The sequence below is a fragment of the Mustela nivalis genome, assembly GCF_964662115.1.
Source record: "Mustela nivalis genome assembly, chromosome: 16".
Taxonomy (NCBI): domain Eukaryota; kingdom Metazoa; phylum Chordata; class Mammalia; order Carnivora; family Mustelidae; genus Mustela; species Mustela nivalis.
In genome coordinates this window covers 46,220,567-46,242,322 of record NC_139035.1, presented here as the reverse complement: position 1 = coordinate 46,242,322, position 21,756 = coordinate 46,220,567, and the positions used below count along the sequence as shown (strand labels likewise).

Here is a 21,756-nt window from a genome sequence, read left to right as displayed (position 1 = left end):
CATCCTATGTCAGAAACCATCAGTTTCAAATGCCAGCTAGAAAAAAACACGTGTTCTGAATTTTGTATAGAATGGCTGTTTTCATGAATAATTTAAAACGTTTTCTCTGAAAAATTTTTAAGGAACTAAAAAACCTTGAGGATATTCTTTGAGCACATATTACCCAAAGTGCATTATAGTTGAATTTCAGAAACATCTATTAGAACAATTCTATTCCAGCGAATATTAACTTACAGAACAAAGAAACCCTGATCCTGGAGTAGTGTCCAATCCCAACAGAAGTCTGGTGATAGAAATCATATAATCCTTTACAAATGACTGTAATACAAACAACATACATATTTATTATGTGCATGAAGTGTACAGAATAGCTCAGTGAGAACATCTTACCATTTCTAAAAGGTTACTTCTCATAACACATCATTAAGCCCCCCTAAAAAAGGAAGTAAAAATCTATCCTGTCAGTGTCTTAAATACACAGGTACAGGTAAGCTGTCCACGAGGAAATATGGAGAATAAGTATTCATTACACTATCCTGACATGCTTAAGTTTTATGTACTATTAGACATGATAAAACAGATTTTAATTAATTTTTAATAACAAAAAAACTATGAGCTAAAATAGAGAATATTAAAAAAAAACTTGAACTCTAAAATTTGCAAGGAGATATTCCAAAAAGTTTTTTTAGGATTAAGATCTTTGCTACTAGAATAAATTTCTATGTACTATTAGACATGATAAAACAGATTTTAATTAATTTTTAATAACAAAAAACTATGAGCTAAAATAGAGAATATTAAAAAAAAAAACTTGAACTCTAAAATTTGCAAGGAGATATTCCAAAAGGTTTTTTTAGAATTAAGATCCTTGCTACTAGAATTAATTTCTATGTACTATTAGACATGATAAAACAGATTTTAATTAATTTTTAATAACAAAAAACTATGAGCTAAAATAGAGAATATTAAAAAAAAAAACTTGAACTCTAAAATTTGCAAGGAGATATTCCAAAAGGTTTTTTAAGGATTAAGATCTTTGCTACTAGAATAAATTTCTAATATTTCAGTAAATCTAAATATTAATGAATTAATAATTTAGTATTAAATACCATTATAAGACTACTTGATGTGTTAGTGTATAAGGTTTAATTTGATATATTGCTAGAACATTGCTCAACAGAGTATTAAGTTAACAATGTTTTCAATTTCTTAAACTTATTCTTAGTTCTGAGTGAAAAGAAAAACTTTCAAAAGACAGAAGCACATTTGACCATGACATGTAATAATTATTTTATAGATTGTATAAAATGACTGTCTTGAATTTAATCCACAAGTGTTAAAAAATGAAAAATTTGAATATTCATCTAGTTATTTTGCATAGCAAAGGTTTTTTTTTAAAGTTACAATACCTTTTAAATAAATTTACCAGGCTACTTTGTTCATTACCATTTTACCAACAGCTAGCATCAGAAAATTAAACCCTGCCATTTAAACAAGAACAAAGGAACCATATCCATTCCCTTTTCTCAGGCCAAAGAAATGGAAGTTTTGTTTCGAGGTGGGTTAGTGTCCTGGTAGTTATACCATGAACCAACTGGAGGCCACCAAGAGCAATGGTGACACGCACCCTTCAACTTCACCCTCCAGGGCTAAAAAATCTGAAAACCACTCGTGCATAATGGCATGAAGCACTAAAGAAGAGGACTTTTTAAGCACATTCTCAGACACTGAAAACTATTTCCCAAAATGAAAAATTGAAAGTACTCATGGGGGTAAATAAGTCCATTGAAGATTTGGTAAAGAGCTATTATAAATTATTTTTGAGCTGGATGTGGTTATACTGCTGATCTGCTTGCTGCCTTTGTCACTGATGCATCCCTTGTCTAGAAGTCATTTGTCCTTTAACTTCATTAGGGCAAAGACAAGGGGTACAAGTGAGCCAAAATGACAGGGACAGCCCCACCTGCTATTATAAAGTCTGTGCATTCAATCTCATGGAATTTGATCACAGAAGAATCTTTCTCAATTTCACTTAGTATTTATTTAATTGTATTTTATTATTTTATTTTATTTGCAAGATTTTATTTTGTTATTTATTTGAGAGAGAGAGGGTATGAGTGGGGGAAGGGCCAAAGGAAGAGAGAAGCAGGCTCCCAGCTGACCAGGGAACCTCATGTGGGGCTCGATCCCAGGACCCTGAGATGAAGGCAGACACTTAATCAAATGAGCCATACAGGTGCCCCTATTTGATTGTATTTTAGATAATACATTTTTTCACCCCCTCCACCTCTCCTCAGATTATACTTATTTTTAATCATTGGCTTTCCAGCTTCATGAAGATAAAAATTAAGAAAATCATTAAAAATATGAAAGTGATCTGTGATTCAAGTGGGAAGAAGGAAAGGGACTATGGACAAGACGTTATAAAGAAAACAACCTTCTAGTAAGTTAAATAAAAAAAAAAAAAAAGTACCATAATGTGGATTCATTTGCCACAGGGATAGGGTAGTGAGTAATTGAAATGAGATGTGCCCGGTCTGAAGATGAGGGTTCACAGTAACTACTGGATAGTTTTTCTTTCTGAGCCTTTGTGTCTTGTCTATATATTGGGATTGATTATACTGCCTACATCATCGGTTTCTTTGAGGAAGCACACAATATGATGTCTAGGATAGGACTGCATTAATAGTAAGTCACTGTACAATTGTAGACATTAATAATAGTTCTTAAATATATCATATAAATATTTATCCTTGAGAACGTGGGTTCAAATCACTAACCAAAAAAATTAGATGGCATTTAGTTTAAGAATATATGCATACTTATTATATGAATTTAGGATTTATATATCTGATTTCTAATATTCCTTTTTAATCAATAAATGAGTATTCTATCTCATCTGAAAAAAAAATGAACCATAATGTATCTCATCTGATGTCAGGCAAAGCCAAACAGGCAATTTGAAAGTTACTGTTCTGCTTCACCCTTTCTATAGTAGCTTCAGAAAACACCTAACTTCCTGTATGTGTATTTACAACAAAAAACACAAGATAAAAATGAAGAGAAAGGAATAACTACTGCTTTCTACTTCTGTAGAACAATTTCTCTTTTATTTAGTCCATCTATTAGACTTTCTCACGAGATTTGATTTAAACATAAGATTCCAGGGCTAAAAAATCTGAAAACCACTGGTGCATAATGGCATGAAGCATTTGACTGCTACTGACAGAAAATCTTCAGTTTCAGTATTGTTCTTCAAACAGTTCTTCTCCTCCAATCCCCTAAGAGATCAGAAGGATGTGTGTGGTAATGGAGTGTGGGGGTGGAAGCCCCCTCTTGGAGTGCCCAGAGAATGTGTCTGGAAAGTTCAGGGTGAACAGGAGTGCTCATTCTCCTTTGTTGTGCTTCTTCCTCCTCTCATCTGGCATAAGCAGATGGTTTGTGACGTTGCTAGAGGCATATTCATGGGCATAATTAGCCCCAAGGCCAGCAGAAAAGCTTTAACCATGTTCAGATGAGTTTATTCAGTCAAGCATTGCAGAAGAGGCTACATAAAATACACAATCCAAAAGAAAATACCACAACAAAATGTTGAAATGCTTTATTTGAGATTAAAGTTACCAAATAACTTAAAGCTCCATGAATATCTGCTTTCTCTTAGTAGAAATATTTATAAATTGTCTGATTACTTGAATCTGAAAATATGAGATATTAGTGCTGTTCAGTATCTGGTAGAGTTAAAAAAAGATTAAAACATATTGGTGCAAAATAATATCTCTATACATTTCTTAGCTATGATTGAATGACCATCCTGACTGACTTAGTCATCCTGAATGACTAAATGGTTCTTAGTTGCTGCAAAATCTTTTTTATATTTTTTCTACAGTAGGCGGTCATTAGTGGATATTTAAAATGTCCTTGGTTTGTCAGTTTATTGACATCATTTTGGTATCTCATTTTTTTTGAAAATGTTCATTATGAAGAAGATTGTCTTTTTTTAATATATTTTGCTCTTACCTTCTCTTTTTACTCTGGTAATATTCTTAACAAAAATGTAAGCAAAATGTACTCAAATGTCACAAAAACACTGTAGGACACTGATACTAAAGAATGGTTAAAAATTATTTGATTACTCTGAAAAACATTGTTTTCCTTACGCAATGTTTCACAGGCACATTTGTCATTAAATACACAAAATAAAACACTGAAGGGCTTCCAGGGCCCGTTATAAGTTAACCGCTCCATGAGAAATACTCGATGTATTATTCATTTAATAAAATTGAAATGAAATTAGAATAAACATTGTAGAGAGAAAAAAGAAACACTGCATACCTGATAGAGAAGAGTGTCCAACATGCTGATGCTAAACACCCTCCCAGCAGCAAAAGGCAGTCGAAACATAAAGGCCAAATTAGAACCTTTCTCTCGTTCTTTCTGTTCAGAAATTTGAAATAGAAAAATTCGTGAGATTATATTTTATGCTTTCCTGCTTCAGTTTTCCTGATGTATGTGAAGGAGATATTTTCATTATACAGTTGTTAGCTATGAATGGGCATTTCTTTATACATTGTAGTATAATACAGCAATATAGCTGTATTTTTAATATTTCCCTTTAATATTTATAACCAAATTTTCTTAATCAATGAAAATACCCAATAATTGAGGAAGGTTAATCCTCTCTTACACTAAACATGTATTTACTCTTTTAAAAAAAGTTTTTATTTAAATTCCAGTTAGTGAACATACAGTGCAATATTAATTTTACGTGCAAAGTTTAGTGATTCAACACCTGCATACAAGATCCAGTGCTCTTCACAGCAGGTGCCCTCCTTAACCCCCGTCATCTACTTAGCCACCCCCCTCCCCACCTTCCCTCTGGTAACCATCATTTTTTTTTCCATGGTTAGGAGTATTTACTCTTCATAAATATTTCTGCAAAGGACATGAGGTAATAAAACAAAAGGAACAAACACAATAAAAGCATTTAATAAGATGTAAACAAAACCAAAACAAAACAAAACCAAAGCCTAAAGCCACGTAATATATCCTAACACCTGGGAGTTTTGCTTTTGAATATTCTCATATGTGAAGGCACAAAGCTAGGCAAGTAGGAGCCACCACATCCAGGGGGTTCCAACTTTCTGTCATGTGAGTTTTCATCTCACTAAATGCCTTTTAAGTTGTACCGGCCACACCAAATTGCAACTGCAACTATACTCTGTAAATGCCTAGAAAAAGAGACAAGGGAAAGAAACAGCATATGTGCATACCACAGTGTATGGGAGTTTCTTCTGAAAAATTCTGTTGTTATTATTTTCCCTTAATAAATGAAGACATGAGAGCTAATGTTTGTCAAAGATTGTAAGGAGTTTCTTAAGAATCCAAATTAATCTTGCACTTAGCAAACAGTAATCTCAAAATGCTGGTTTTATTTGTTGCCAAGTTTACTTGGAAAGATAGATACAGCAAAGAAACTTAAAAAAAAAAATCAGTCTTTGTTCTTTGAGACAATGGAAGGAAACTCTTGTTTCTTATGTAGCAAATTTGGAGGCTCCTCCAGGGAAGGAAAGCCTCCCATTCCCAGAGTTTAAAACTTTGTGCCAAAAAGTATTACTCAAGGAATGAAAGAGGGCTACTACTATTGTTTCCTGTGAAGGCACAAGGGTGACCTGACCCCCAGGCATCCCTGGACAAACTAGTTGGGACACAGACTCAGCCCTTCCAAGTAGCAAGAGGAGTTATTCCACCACATCAGCACATCGATGTAGTTGAGAAGACTGTCTAGACTAGAAAAATATCCTTACTTGAGACTGTAGGGAGAGGCTAAAGGGTAAAATAAGCATGTGGTGTCCCAATTGTTGTCTGTTTCCATTCTATCATAGTCTATTCTCTAATTTGGGAGCCTAGGTGTCAAGAATACTTAGTTTGAAAGCACATGTAGGTCGTTTGTAGATGACTTCTCCGTTCTTTCCCAGCATGGACTTTGTTGAGTCAGATTGGCTGTCTGGTAATAATACTAAAATTCTTTCCCCAGCTTCAGGTTCCACATCAGCATGGATAACATTCTCATTTAGAGAATTCACTGTTCTTAATATCAGTACTGCAAGTCCTCCTCACTTTCTAAATGTTTAGTAAGCTTCACACCCTCGGAAAAGACTTTCATACCCAGGAATGCTGTTCTGCTTATGTGAATAATTCTGCATTCATGTTCTACTCTCTTTTTTATTATTAACTTTCCTTACAGTAGAGAAAAAACACCAAAGATTTTACAACGCTATTTTCAAGACCTACTGGTTTTAAAGTTACCCTAAAATATAAGAGCTCAAGTAACTCATTCCATCCCGATGAGAATACATTCTACAGTTTCTTTCTTTACTTCTAGATGATGAAGAAGTTGGATTAATTCCTTAAACTGCATTTATATATATATATGTGTGTGTATATATATATATATATATATATATATATATATATATACTAGAAATGACTATTACTTAGTCTCACCATCCATTCCAATTGATATTGTGACAAAATCATTTATCTACCTCTCTGTATCACAAAGGCAACATGCAAGCTAGAAGTTTTATACATTGGCAGTAAAGAGTCCAGATCATAACTACAGAGGAATTACATTTGGCCTACAAAGATTTACTGAGGTCCAACAAGTGCCAACACTTAACATAAAAGTCTAAATTTCTGATTCCTTTTAAATTTGGAAAATCTGATATCAGAGGTCATATCAACAACTGGCCAGAACTGAAAGCATCTGCAGCCCATGAGATTCATTCTTTCGTACATATGATTCATTTTATTTATCTGTGTCACCTAATTGCATGGTCAGGCTCTTGATTTCCACTTTGGAAGATAAGATACTTGTTGTAAATGAGTCAAGGGATCTGTTGGCTCACTTCTTGTTTAAATAGTGACTTATGTCAGAAATAACACAGTAAACGAATAGCACATTTACAGTGTGTGTTAAATTAAGAAAGAAAAATAGAGGGGAGCTTTGGCTACAGAATATTCCCATGGCTTTGGGAAAAATGAAGCTGTGTAATCAACAAACACTTTTCCATTAACTGTTATATATCAGGCACTAAGCTAGGTTGGTAGAATGCAGAGGTAATTCACAAAAGATCCCAGTTTGGCAGGTATTCAGTTTTACTTAAAAGAAAGGTTTAAAATCAAATACCTACAAAGCCATGTGATGTGAGCCCATAGAAGTCCAAGTATTAAGGAAACCTAAGGAGGATGGGGAATGGTGAAATGACATCACAGTTGAGCCTTAAAAGAAAGATTTTGCCAAATAGGAAGGAACCTTGCATTCTAGATGCAGGATCCTATTTTTTTCTTTTTTATAGAATAAGAGATTTAAAACATTTACACTTTTACTTGCTTCTGTTTGGAGAAAAACAAGCCACCACTCTTTTTTGGTGCTTTTATAAAACTATAAAACAAACTACGTGTATTTACTTTTTAAAAATAAAGGTAAGTTCTGTACTATTTAATGATCTTTAGAAGTTGTGACTCATAAAACACAACTATAATTTTAAAAATTATTAAAACAGACTAAGTCAACCATAGTCACCACGATGAAGGAAGGCCTGAAAAGCAAAACAGCTTGTGAAATGCTAGTACCTCACTGAAAAGAGATAAAGAATTAGAACTGACCAAACTGTCTGCAGAAGAAGTAGGCAGTCCAAACTGGGGGGAATTTTGGAATAGAAATAGAAAATAGAAAACAATGCTGAAACATAATAATTAAAGGAGAAAAGTCACTGTGTTTGACGAGGTTATCAGTGTAGACATGACATTTTGAGCGGTACTTGAAAAAAAGTTTGCTTTACCTTCATTAAGAATACAAATATCATTCAAGAGACTAGTTTTAAGTAAGGAGGCCTATGAGTTTAAAGGTAATACCTAAATATACCCGAGTCCTTAGAAGATAAGCAAAAGTTTGATGACAGTTTTATGGAAGTTTTATGACATGAAGGGTCGTTGATGAAAACTATGTCATGATTTTGAAAAACTAACAGCTGTCCACATGAATGCCTCACAGCTGAGTCTAGACTATTTTTTTTGGTCTTCAGACTACTTCCAAAGGATTGTTGCATATGTCATGCTCTTAAAAAACTGATTGGGGGGAACATCTTGGTGACTCAGTCAGTTAAGTATCTGACTCTCGATTTCAGCTCAGGTCATGATCTTGGGGTTGTGAGATGGAGCCCTACACTGGTTCATAGGCATCTTCTCCCTGTGCCCTCAACGGTGGAGGAGTTCTCTGGGGTCTCTTTTATAAAAGCACTTCATGACCTACTCACTCCCAAAGGTCCCACTTCCTAACATTATCACATCAGGGCCTAGGTTTCAACATATGAATTTTGGGGAGGGACACAAATCTTCAGCCTATGGAAACTCTGGACATATTGTATGAAATCATAATACTGCACATTCTTAATAGATAAATTTAAATATTAAAATAATTATCCACATAAATAACATTTTATCACTCCTCTAGAGTATATCAGGTAATGCTTTTCCACATTTAAAAGAAATAGAAACTAATATCAATATTCTCTTCAAATTCTTTCTGGAAAGCCATGGTAAAGTGGTAAATATTTTCTTAAAAATGAAATAAAAAGTGTCCTAATAAATCAAATCCAGTGTAGGAAGATAGAAACAAACTTCCATTCAGCTATTCTAATACTTTGATTATGAATAAAAAGTAGTCCAACTTGTTTGGACAGAAAAATTAAGGTCATGTGTTTTTGTTTGTTCCTATATATCTATACCTCCCATCAAATTATAAATTCCATGTATTTATTCTGTTGGCAACCGGCAAGCATTAAACAAGGTATCTGGGTCATAACAGGTGCTCAGTAAATATTACTAGTTTGAATTTAAATTGAGAATACATAAAATTTGCTACTTACTTACACAATGAATATATTAAAAAATAAATCTGAGTCAACATTGACTACAAAGTCATGTGATTTACAGACATCACTCTTTGCATTCTGACACCAATTCTTGGACACCAACTGGATGTCCTACAATTCAATTCAATCATGACACTACCCAGAGTTGACTCCGACCCCACAGGCTAAGAGGTCAATCCCATGAGACGACTCCCATCTCAGACATCAGCCACAAGTCCCAGATATCTCCAAGACAACTGTTGAGCCTGCTTTAAGTTTGGGGCTTCCCACAACTCCTTTAGTTTTGATAATTTGCTAGCATGTTCACAGGACTCATGAAAATGCTATACTTAATGATTATCATTTTATTATAAAGAGTAAACATAAATGGCAAATAAAAAGTTACATAGGACAAGTCCGAAAGGATCCTGAGCACAGGAGCTTCTGTCTCCATGAAGTCAGGGCGCACCACTTTCTTGGTACATCATTATGTTTACCCACCAGGGAACTCTCCAAGTCTTGTTTTTCAGGGTTTTTATCGGTTTCATTATGTAGACATGACTAATTAAATCATTGGCCACATGATTAAACTCAACGTCCAGCCCCTCTGCTGTCCATGGAGGTCTGAAAGGTGATGAAGATGTTGAAAGTTTCAATATTCTAATCATGTGGTTACTTTTTCTAGCTCTCATCCTAAAGCTATCTAGAGGATCCACCAGGAGTTGCCTCCTTAGCATAAAATCAGGTATGGTTGAAAGATATGAAAAAGACTACTAATAAATTCCAAGGGTTTTTGAAGCTTCGTGTCAGGAACCAGGGACAAAGATCAAATATATATATATATATATATATTATTATATCACCCTTTCTCCTCACATTTTCATTATTTTGCTTCTTACATCAGTGTGTAATTACCATATGATAGCTCAAGTGTAATTATGATCATTATTGGGGAATGGTGATAGTTCAAGAGCAATGTTAAAGAATGTAGTCTTAAAGCAAATTTTGTAAGCATGTATAAAAAGCTTTTTTACAAAATGCATCAAAACAAGAATGAATTAAGTCTTTATAGGAAAATGAGATGAAAAATTCTTTTTCCTATTGCTGTCCTCCTCTTCTCTGTTTTTTATTATCTGTCACATTTTCCATGTTCACTCAGCTCTTATACTGTGTTTCTGATGCCAACTACACTTATTTGGTTAGAGGAAGTGTCAGTGACCCAATATGACCAAAGATCAAACATGGGAAGTACTTTTGGGAAAACAATGTTGGTAATGGGAATATCCAAGACAAAAAGGATAATATAAAACAAAACAACTCAAAACAAAAGTAGACAACCACAAATGAAAGATCAGATGAAAGGGAAAATGCAAGCTAAAGCTCAGATGTTCAGAAAATATTTTGAAAATTTCATAAATTTGTGGCATATTGCATGTGACAGAGAATATGGACTGTCTACCAAAATTGATTGCCTTATTCTTCATAGGCATACGACTGGACTACATTTCCTAATCCCCCTTGAAGTTAAGTGTGGCCATATGATTGAGTTCTAGCCAGTGGCATATAAGTGGAAGTCTATGTGTCACTCCCAGACCCAATCCATTAAAAACTTCCATCTGTTTAATACTGGTGTGTATATACTGTTATTTGCTGCCTTTAGTTCTACATTTTAAGATAGTAGCTGAAGCAAGAATTAATTTCAAGTATAGAATATAAATAAATGGGGAACTCAGAGATTTAGAATACTCTAATATTTAAAAATTGTGCACTTCTGGGGATGCCTGGACGGCTCAGTGGGTTAAGCCTCTGCCTTCAGCTCAGGTCATGGTATCAGGGTCCTGGCATGGAGCCCCACATTGGGCTCTCTGCTCAGCAGGGAGCCTGCTTCCCCATCTCCCTCTGCCCGCCTCTCTGCCTATTTGTGATCGATCTCTCTCTCTCTGTCAAATAAATAAATAAATAAAGTCTTTTAAAATAAATAAATAAATAAATAAATAAATAAATAAATAAAGTCTTAAAAAAGACAAAAAGTTGGCACTTCTGAATGCCAACAGGAGAGAAAACTGATGCAAGGCACTGAACAACAAAGTCCAACCCAGCACTATTGTCTCAATAGTGAGAGAGAGATTCATGGGTTGAGAAGGAAAAGAAATTAAAAAAAAATTATTTTTAAAAAGGAACTTTGGGGAGCATTTGGTCATAAAAATTTAGGGAAGTAAGTATACTAGAAGTTTATCAAGTTTTTTGGTAGAAATTAGCAGACCCATCTAAGAAATCTTTAATCTTTAAAATTTTAGGGGGAAAATGCTTTCATAAGCTTAAAAGTCTGTAGATTTTTTTCCAAACATGGATAATCAATAAGCAAGATAAACATTCACACAGGTGGCAAGAAGTGTGTACTCCTAAAGTGACAAGAGTTAAAAATAGCTCAGGAAGAAGCTTGAGGTGAGACAAGGGTCACATAAAACAGCAGACAAGGGAATTCCTCAAGAGAGCAAATCTAAAAAAATAATCAAGGAATAATCAAGGAATTTCCTTTTCACAAGAATAGATGGGGGTCCTCAACAATCATTCATTGTTCACATCATGTCATGGACCAGTGATCCTTCTGTGCTCTCAGTTCTCTCCTTTTCTTCATGGAAGTTACTATTGTGTCTGTTTTCAGTGTGTGGCCTCTTCCAGAGAATTCTTACAGATTATCACTTCCATTACTAGTGGCAACCCGTGTTCTATTAGAATTCAAGGTCTACAAGGAAACCACCCAAGTGTAATCATGGCACAAGTAAAAACAGCCAAGGTCAATGCAATCTAATCTACCACACTCATTCTAACAAATTCTAGCACAAACGAAAACCACTTAGTGTCCAAAATGTGTGTCAAGCAGCCACGCTGTTGTTTGCTTCTAATTCAAAACCTTGATTATGTCTCTAAAGGTGAAGGCTTTATCTGTGAAGGTGCAAAGGCATCTAATTATGGATAGAATAGAAGGATATTCATAAATATGTTCAAAAGATTAAAAAATCTACCTATTCTCCAGCCAAAAATAAATTTGGAATATTATTCAATACTAGAAATAAAGATCAATGTCCCAAACCTAAAAATATCTCCTTGTGTCCAGAAGACAAATATAGAAAGACAATTACTATGTTAGCTATATTTATATCAGATAAAAAGCATGGCTTGGAAATTAACCATCATTATATCACTGATGGCACATGTGTTAGTTCACTAGAGCTGTCATAACAAAGTACCACAAACTGAGTAGCTCAAACCACAGAAGTTTATTGTGTCAGAGTTCAGGAGGCTGGAAATCTGAAATCAAGATGTCAGCAGCATTGGTTCCTTCTAAGGGCTGTAAGCAAATGGATTTGTTCCAGGCTGCTCTCCTTGGCTGTGGATGGCTCTCCACATTGTCTTCCATTTATCTATGTCTGTTTCCATATCCAAATTTACCCTTCTTATAAGGATGTCAGTTGTATTGCATTAGGGCCTACCTCAATGGCCTTCTTTAATCCAATTACCTCTATAAAAACCCTATCTTCAAATAAGATCACATTCAGAGGTACAAGAGGCTAGGACTCTCAACACATCTTTTTTTGAGGGGGAGGAACACAATTTAAGCCATAACAGCACTACAGTCTAAAAGGTTTCTATGTGACAAAACCACTATTTCCATAGATAAAATGGTAATAATTGAGTTAAAAAAAAAATTCTATGGCTTTATAAACTCCAAACCAACTGGATTCAATTCTAATTCCCCAAGACCCACTATTCCTTAATAATGAAGGGATATACTGAATTCCTTTACTCTTTTTGGGAAATATCTAGTATATGTAAGGGTAAATACAAATCTAAAAAATAAATGAATTTCCCTGATGCCAAAAGAGAAGAAAATTACATATTTCCTCCTCTTTTTCCTAGAGCAGTTCCTTTAGAAAACTTGCCATTATAAATCCTTTCTCTGTTGCTTTCAGAAGGATGCAAAGCTTTTGAAAACCTGAATAATCTCTAGCCAGTTTTGTATCTCAGTGAAGTCTTTCTTGGAAGTCTTAGAACTATCTTTCTGAAATGTGAACTTAAAGCGTCCAGTCTCTCTGTCTCTTTGGGAGGTTAGTCTATGTATCCAGCTGCAAGTTTTAACTGCTTGCTTGTTGCCAAAATACAAGAAGTTTTATTTTTTATTTATATTATGACAATTAACATGTATGCAAAAATTGTATTTGCTTAGCTATATCAAAGAGTGAGATGCCTTTCTGTTTTTCGCAATCTCTTTAGTGGATTTCTTGAGATGTATATCAGTCTGGCTTAACATTTCTTCAAGTAAAACTTTCCTACATTTGTAAAAAGCATTTCTAGATTGGTAGAAGACTTTATTTTTTATTAATCCCCCCCCAAATTCTAAAATCTATTATTGTTCTTTTTCCCTAGTGCAATAAACACACAATAAACACACAATAATATAGACACATACTCAACACTATTAAAAACATCTTCCACAATTACGATCTTCAAACATCCACTCACTTGGCATAAAATTGAATACATAGAATGGAGTATTGATTAATGACATCCACAATAATTTATAATCATGTTTGTAGTACCATTTATTTGAATACTAATTATATGCCAAAACTGGACTAAGTGTTTTGGATAGATCATGTGGTATAATCTTCGCAATGGCCCTATTTATTATTTAACTATTACCACTATTTCTAGAGAAGAATCACAAAGCTATCAATGTGTAAATAATTTAGCCAGGTTCCATTCCCAGACAATAGTAGAGAAATGGACCAATCTGACTCCAGAGCCTATGCTCTTCATCACTAGGTAATCCTAGTATGACATGAGGGAGAGCATCAGATACTGGTATATGTCAGCACCGATTTCAGCTGGATTCCTGATAACTGGGTTTGCTCGTGGGTGCGGAGCCAATTTAGCCAAGCTTGCTTCCACTCCTATGTAGTGTGGTATAATGGAAGTTTTCTGTCCTGAACATTAATGTCTTTAAGATTCTCTTACTGTGCTGGGGCACCTGGGTGGCTCAGTGGGTTAAAGCCTCTGCTTTCGGCTTTGGTCATGATCCCAGAGTCCTGGGATGAACCCTGGGTCAGGTTCTCTGCTGGGCAGGCTCCCTCTCTCTCTGCCTGCCTCTTCGTCTACTTGTGCTCTCTATCAAATAAATAAAATCTTAAAAAAAAAAAAAAGATTCTCTTACTGCACTAACTTGAGAGCTATATAATCTTGAAAAAGTTATTTTACCTGTCTTACACTCAGTTTCCTCTTCTGAAAGCAGTGCCTAAAAACACCTTAACTATGACTATAAAAGAACAGTGGGAAGGCTCTATTAATATAATGATGTGACCAACTCTGACTGAAGATGGAAATCAACAAACCAGACTGCAATAATGTCCTTACTCAGCAATATGTCTCCTAGGAATTAGGACAGTGTTTGGCATAACAGGTAATTGAAATCAAATGAAAAAATGAACTAACCAAACACTAACAAATATAAGGCATTATTATCTGTACCTCTTATGTTTTCATAAACAATAAAGATGGCATAGATTTAACACATTTTCATATGAATAAGATTGAATCCCAATGTTTTCTCTTACATCAAAGTTTTCCGGTGTACTAGTATCAAGTAAATGCTTGATACAAAATTCATTTACAGTCACACTCAGGTTAGACATTAAGAATGGAAACCACACCTCTCTGTTCACATAACATGACTTTACAATCCTACTTTGTCCATTCACATTACCCTGATCCCTTCCCAAACCTAATCAACCTCCCATTCCAAAGACCCTCATTAAATAAGATTTCCTGTACTCAAAAAACTTTGACCTTGCTTCCCCAGTCCTGATGCATTGCTAAAGCTCTCCTGAGGTGACCATCTCCCTTATCTAAGGACGCAATAAACTCAGCTTTGTTACAGATTGTGTTGGTGACATTAGGGAAGCTAACTTTAACAAAGCCTACAACTTTTCTAAGGCCTTAAGGATTATTTTAAACTGCAAAGCCCTCTGTAAACACAGGTTTCTTGATATAGCACTAATGATATTAACAATATAACTGGCATTATAAGTGAGTATATGCATTCTTGTTGCGTTTAACTCTTTCGTAAAGAAGAGTTAAATTAAAAAGAGTTAAATTAACTTAAATTAAATTAAGTTAAATTAAAAATTTAACTCTTTCGTAAATCATGCTTTGAATTTACAATAGACAATGAGAGAATATTTTCATTCTGTTCACTTGTGATACAAGTGGTTAAAATTCATCAATTCACATTAAAAAATTGTAAATTAAGATTTTAGTTTCAAAATAAGAATACAAAACAGTAATTTCATTTTTACTACCTCATAACATTTCTTTCTATATATAGGAATTTCAGATTGCTCTTTCAGGAAAAATAGTTAAATGCAACTTCCTTAATATGAAGTCTTACCTTTTCCAGTTTTGAAAGAGCAAGAGAGTAACAGTCTTTGGCTCTGAATTGCATGAATCTCATGTTGGCTGGGTGGGTAAGTTCTGTGATAATACTGAGACTGGAAAACAACCTGTATTAAAAAAAACAAACAAACACACAAAGAACATTTGCATTACGCTAACAATCCAATATGGCATTTTTGTATAACAACATATTTAAGAGTAAGTGTTTCCTAGCCTTAGGCATAAAAGTACATGCAATTACAGCAGCAGGCATTGCCACAAAAACTGTCCATATAATGCAAGAAAAATGGAACAGTTTTCCAAAGAATATTTTAACCAACATTTTAGCAATGTAAGAAAAATAAATTTAGTAATTTGGCTTTCATTAGACATTTCTCTCTACAATTATGAAGTGGCAGAGAATAGAAACTTATGAAGCTGATTTAAGAAGTTACAAGGTGACTTTGTGGATAATGTTAAAATTAAAATTTATAAATGAATACACTGATTGACAAAGATGTCATGTGATAAGCTTCCTGTTTATAATATGAGTTCTTTGATCTTCTAAGTTCCCTATCTTCATAGTATGCAATTTTAAATGTCAAATCTTGATATAATGACCTTCTGAGAAGAGAAAATATTTTAGCTGAAATAACATTTCATTATAACGAATTGAGGCCAAGGCTCAGTTGATAGTGTTCTTCTAAAAGGATCCTAAAGAAAGCATTAGATTTCTTCCTGTACACCTCCTTCCCCCAAAACACACACACACACACACACACACACACACACACACACACACACACCCCTGCACACATACATACATGATAATAACTATCACATCTAAACTTCATTATTGTTATTTTTATTTACTGAGGGCAATATTTAACACCTACGTTAACAAGTAATTATCAAGTATTTGTGATAGGACAGCTCTGGTCTCTAGGACATAAAAACAAGTATGAAGTGAAATTTTGCCTTTAAATTAGGCTCTACTACCTATAGGAAACTAAAAAAAGTATAAATTATAAGGCTGTACATATTTTTTGGTACATATTTTTCTAGGGGTGATAAATATGGCTGGCTGAGTCCTCACAGATTATGTAGCATTAAGACACCAGTAAACGGACAGCTCATGAGAAGCATCTAGAACAGTGTTGAGATATAAGGCCAGAAAAGTAATTTGTGAGAAAAATGTAGCTGCAAACCAATGAAAAGCTATTTCATCTTTTGGGAAATTTTCATTTTCTCTGAGAAATATACATTTATATTCCGTAGATAGCATTATTCTAACTTTGGATATATTTATGATTACTTGGATGATATAATCCCTTTTTAACACATTATATCAAATAGAAATATATATATGTAGCTATATATTAGAGGTATATATTAGAGGTCTGAGTTACAGTGAGTGGTAATATGATTAGGTGACCTGGTCATTGTACTTTAGTGACTTGTAGAATGGAAATTAGAACAAAAAAAATGTATATGATGTACCATTTCTGTTCTATATAAATGAACCTATACCACTGTTTAGACTGAGAAAGTGAATGCATTACCTAAGTCTGCCACCTAGTGAAAATCTGTAACTATAACTCATATCTATAACAAAATAAGACTTAAATATTGAAATGTTTTATTGCATTGCCTTTTAAACCTACAAAATATTATTCACATTCAATTATAATACTTTTATAAATTTGGTTTATATTAATTATATATCTTTTAAATACTCATCTATAATTCTATTTCTGGGCCTTAACATGGCCTAAAACACATTCTGTTTATACGATATCTTAGATATAAAATGACATAAAAAGTCTGTCTTCCCTAGGTATGAGGATCACATTAAAGCAATATTACAGTTGAAAAACAATATTGTTTTTTCTATTTAAAACTTTCCTACAATTAGTTTATGTTCTGATTGAGTGATGTGAGTATCACTGTGGAGATGTACAAAATCTCTGTGGAATAGTTCTCTGCCTAAATTAATTTATTCAAAAAGTATTTTTGACAGACATGCCTTGTAATACTAACTAATACAGAGATGGAAAACACACTATATACTCTATTTCCCAGACCACTGGGAGAACTCTGGGACTAGCTGCAATTATATATTCAAGCAAAAGAAACACAAGGACATATAAACCTGGAAAATGTTTATAGTATCTTAATAAAAGTACTCAGCTATTGTTTTACATTATAAATTTCGATCTGTTGGGCAGATGGCTGGGCATGATGTTTCTGAGTAATGGGAGTATACTTTATATATAGGTGCACACACTTAGATATATGAAACACTAGTTTTAGACTATGATTGACTAAACACTAAAATAAATATGAATTTTTTTTACAAACGCTTTTTAAATACTTTAGGTCTGAGTCCGAGTTAGTAATAAACGAGACTATAATAAATATCAGATATGTCCTATATTTAAATTAATCCATGTAAACTAATCAAAAGAATAAAAAAATATTTTTTTTACTATATAAAGGAATCATTTTCGCATTTATACAAATTCATTACCAATATTTTCAATTATATCATTTTCCAGGTGTAGAGGTATGTTATTTCTTCAATGAGACTATGACTACTTGTGCCAAGCTGAAGACCATATTCTCTTTTTTATTTTTATTTTTTAGCTTGCCATTTATGCTCTTAGCATCCTGGGGAGGCGAATCTTTTAAATGACCAGCTCTCCCTGCTCTTACTATCTCCCCCTCCCACTGCAAACCACTCTTCACATTGTAGCTAAAACATTATTTTAAAACTCCATCTTTCAGTGGTTTCCTTCCTGTTAACTCCTGTAATGAAGATCGACTTGCTGCGAAGCTCTGGAAACCAGGACCTCGAGCCTTTGGCTATGCTGCCCCCATGTGGCATGCTCGCTTCCTCTCTTTGCTGGCTTAGTCTAACTTGCAGGTGAAAGATGAATTTCTCAGGGAGGTGTTCCTTGATCACTGGACTAGATCATATACTCTTGTTGTCTGGATGTATATAACATTCTTTTTTTAAAATTTAATTTTTAAATTAAAATTTAAATTAAATTTAAATTTACCTTAAAATTAAAGTAATTAATTCTAAATTAATTTAAATTTAAAAATTAATTAAAAATTAAATTAAAATTTAATTTTAATTTTTTAAACTTAATTTTAATTTTCACCATTCTCCAGTTCAATTTTTAAATGAATTGTTTCATGTTCCCAGCTTAGACTATCAGCAACTCAAAGCCAGAATGCCTTCATCACGACTGATCACTGTCTACCTTCAGCACCACAGCAGCCATAGACAGCATCCTGTAGAGGCCCCAAACTCATTAGATGCTTAGTAATACCCCGTGGATAAATCAAGCTGTAGGTGTTTGTAGAGGTCCACCTGACCTGTACTGGGCTAATGCAAGAATTTCTCCTTCCAAACACATCACAAATCCATGACTTGAATGAATGTTTCCACAGACAGAGCACTAATAGTAGTTATCTTAGCAGTTTAATCAGCTAAATTTTAGGGGGAAAAGCAAACACAAAAATATCTTCATATTAAAATATCAGCCCAAGGGACTTCTGAACTAAGTCACTCCTAGGCTTTTACAAGGCAGATAAATCGATGCTAAATCAATTAAATGAAGAGACTATTAGACTGAGAAGGTCCTAACACTTCAGCCTACGTAAGTAAGCCAACACCTCAGCCTATAAATGCCTCAAGGCTAAGACATCAAAACCAAAGGACATCCACACAGTCAGCTAGGCTATCTTGAATAAAACCACTTAAACTGTGGCCAAATAATTTCCTTGCTTTGCTTCTGCCTCTTCTTGATGAGTCCCTAACTCCTGTTCTTGGAGAGTTTCTAACCACTTCCTATCTGGCGCTGTCAGATTTGAACCAATTTTTACTCACAATTGTTAGTATGCCTTAGTTTATCTTTTAACATTAGTAACTATTTACATTCATAGCCATTCTGTATTAAACTAATGTTTTAACTATCTTGTGTGCTCTCTAGAAAATTCTCTGCTTCTCAACTTCCAGAGAAAGTTTTCTTGCTTTTTCTTTTCTGAATGCACAGACTTAAGGCCGTTGGTTTGAATCAGCCATTTTTTTTTCCCTATATAAGATAGGATGAGCCAGTAATCTGCCTTCAATGCTGCTTTTTTTCCCAGCTAAATAAGGATAATGAGAGATGCCATTGACACGCCAAACATTCCCTAAGTAGAGCATTTTGATACTTAGTCTGACGTAGCCATTTTGAAGCAGCTGTTTTTAATTCAAGGCACGTTTTGCACGTTTTGGCACAGTCGTTTAAATTTAGCTAAGATTAACACTTCTTCATAAAAATGTAAAAACAGGCAATATGTTCAAACATACCAGGTACTTCTTCGGTAAAACTTTAGGAAGAGAAACTTAAATTTTAAAGTGAGGACTTGCTGGTTTTTCAATTTGGAAAACTGCACAAACTTCAGGAGTGATCAAGTATTTGAGTGTTGAAACTTTGTATGCCAAGTTCTAGACTCTGAATGTGGAAAATAAAATACTTCCTGAAAGGGTTCTCTGGAAGAAGTACGCAGAGGCCAACCCAGCAAACCCATAATTGCCACACTGTATAAAGACACACTGAACTGTGTAGTTGTTTTCAATTACAAAAATATGTTTAAGTTATAAATGTAATTCCAGACGAAAAGGCATCCTTCTCATGCCCCTAGCTCTTCTCTAACTCTTAAACCTCACTCCTACCCCCAACTATACTGCTAATGCACTAATGAGATTCTCCTACTTTTGCCTTTGGTCTTTTGGGAATGAGTAACTCTGAAAGGTCCTTGAACAATCTGGAAGGAATAAAGGCTTACCAAGTGAAGCTGTATGTCCTAGTAAGGCAGGGGTTCAAGTGATCAATGTGAGCTTCTGAATAACAACAAATTTAACCTTACCCCAGACTGGCAAAACAGACGATACCAGTTATACCAATAATTTGTGAACCAGAGCCCCGTTACTTTCATTTCATACTTGATTTCCATCTCAATCTTGTTTCCTGGGCTCTAATACAAGCACAGATTGAAGATTTTTCTAACATATTCCTTAAGTCATTTTAAAAGCTTAGAATGCAAAAGTCAAAATGCCCCCGCATCAAAATGGAATGTCAAAATAATCAAGTTGAAATGGCATGTGCCCAAAGGGCTTCACAGTCCTTTACAAATGCTAAAACAAAATGTAGGATCGTCCCATGCAGAGCAACAGCATAAGGTCATCCTAGTTTGCTAAATTCATACAGATGCCAAGCAGATTAGAATTTGGTTCTCCTTTGAGGAAATTAACGACATTAATGAAGATAGAAGGACTGGGTGAGATATTTTAGAGATACTATTATTGAAATAAATTCCTAAGCCCAAGACGGAGCTTCTCCTGCTAGGTTGCCATGTCAGCAAACTAAAACTTAGATTCTAACTTTTGTGTCTCTGTGATAAAATTAATTTGCATATCAGGACCCACAACTCGGAGGCTGCCTCAGTAGCCCCGCCCACATCACAAATCTAAACTTAAGTCCCAAGTACTTATAGTGAATACCTATTAAGGAAACCTAATACACACCAATCTCAATCCTCCAAATCAGCTTTAGCTAGTCAGCTTATGCTAGAGAACAGGACCTCCTATTCTAACCAGGAAATGCCTGACCTCCTAGCCCGCCATGCCCAATTTACAAGGTGCCCCTTCTAGCATTCTTTAAATCTCGCTCTTGCCCTGGATCTCTCCGGAAAAATGTCCCACTGCTTGTGAGGCACCATACTTGCCCAATCCATAGGCTGTCTTCCCTTGAATAAAGGCTATCAAGCTTGTTACTAAATTGTTTTAGTTTTGTCATTTGACACCCATAAATGCTATACTTGACCAGAAACACAATATACCCAGTCAGCCAACCCCCAAATGCCAAGCCAAACCTGGGCTCTACACTTAGTTCTTTGTTCCTTGTTCCTTACTCATTTTGTTTTTTTCTTTCCTGTTCCTTGTTCTTTATCCTATAAGAGCTTCCTGCCGCCCACCCTGTCTGGACCTTAGGAATGGAGACTGCCCACTTCATGAAGTGTTAAATAAAGTCTATTTGTATCACCTAAATTGTCTTCTTCAATCATTTTTAACACTATTCACTCTTGTATACTCAACATTCCCTTGAAGATGGAGTATTATGCTTTAATCCTAAATAGCTTAGTACCCAGCCACTGGGATGAGGTTTCTGGTTGCCTGTTGCACACTTATGAGGATATCTGGATTCTACCTCTGGAACTGGTCATCTGTCTTTAAGGAATTTCATGCAAGGTAGTGGGCAGAGAACCTGAAAGAAAACTGGGAGTGGAGGAAGGGAGAATGGGAGAGTTGAGATCTGTATTAGTCCATAGTAGATAATCAGTAATTATCTGTTTA

At 34.6% G+C, this 21,756-nt stretch overlaps 1 protein-coding gene across 6 annotated transcripts in view; it reads right to left on the bottom strand.

The window, feature by feature from the left end:
• Positions 1 to 21,756, bottom strand: part of KCNT2 (potassium sodium-activated channel subfamily T member 2) — a 344,584-nt gene that overhangs the window by 50,892 nt on the left and 271,936 nt on the right. For all 6 annotated transcript variants that reach the window (XM_082703085.1, XM_082703087.1, XM_082703086.1 and 3 more), the window contains 3 exons: positions 15,364 to 15,475; positions 4,333 to 4,434; positions 235 to 318 (listed from right to left, as the gene is read on the bottom strand). In XM_082703085.1, coding sequence (XP_082559211.1) covers positions 235 to 318; positions 4,333 to 4,434; positions 15,364 to 15,475 — 298 coding nt within the window. The remainder of the gene's footprint in view (positions 1 to 234; positions 319 to 4,332; positions 4,435 to 15,363; positions 15,476 to 21,756) is intronic.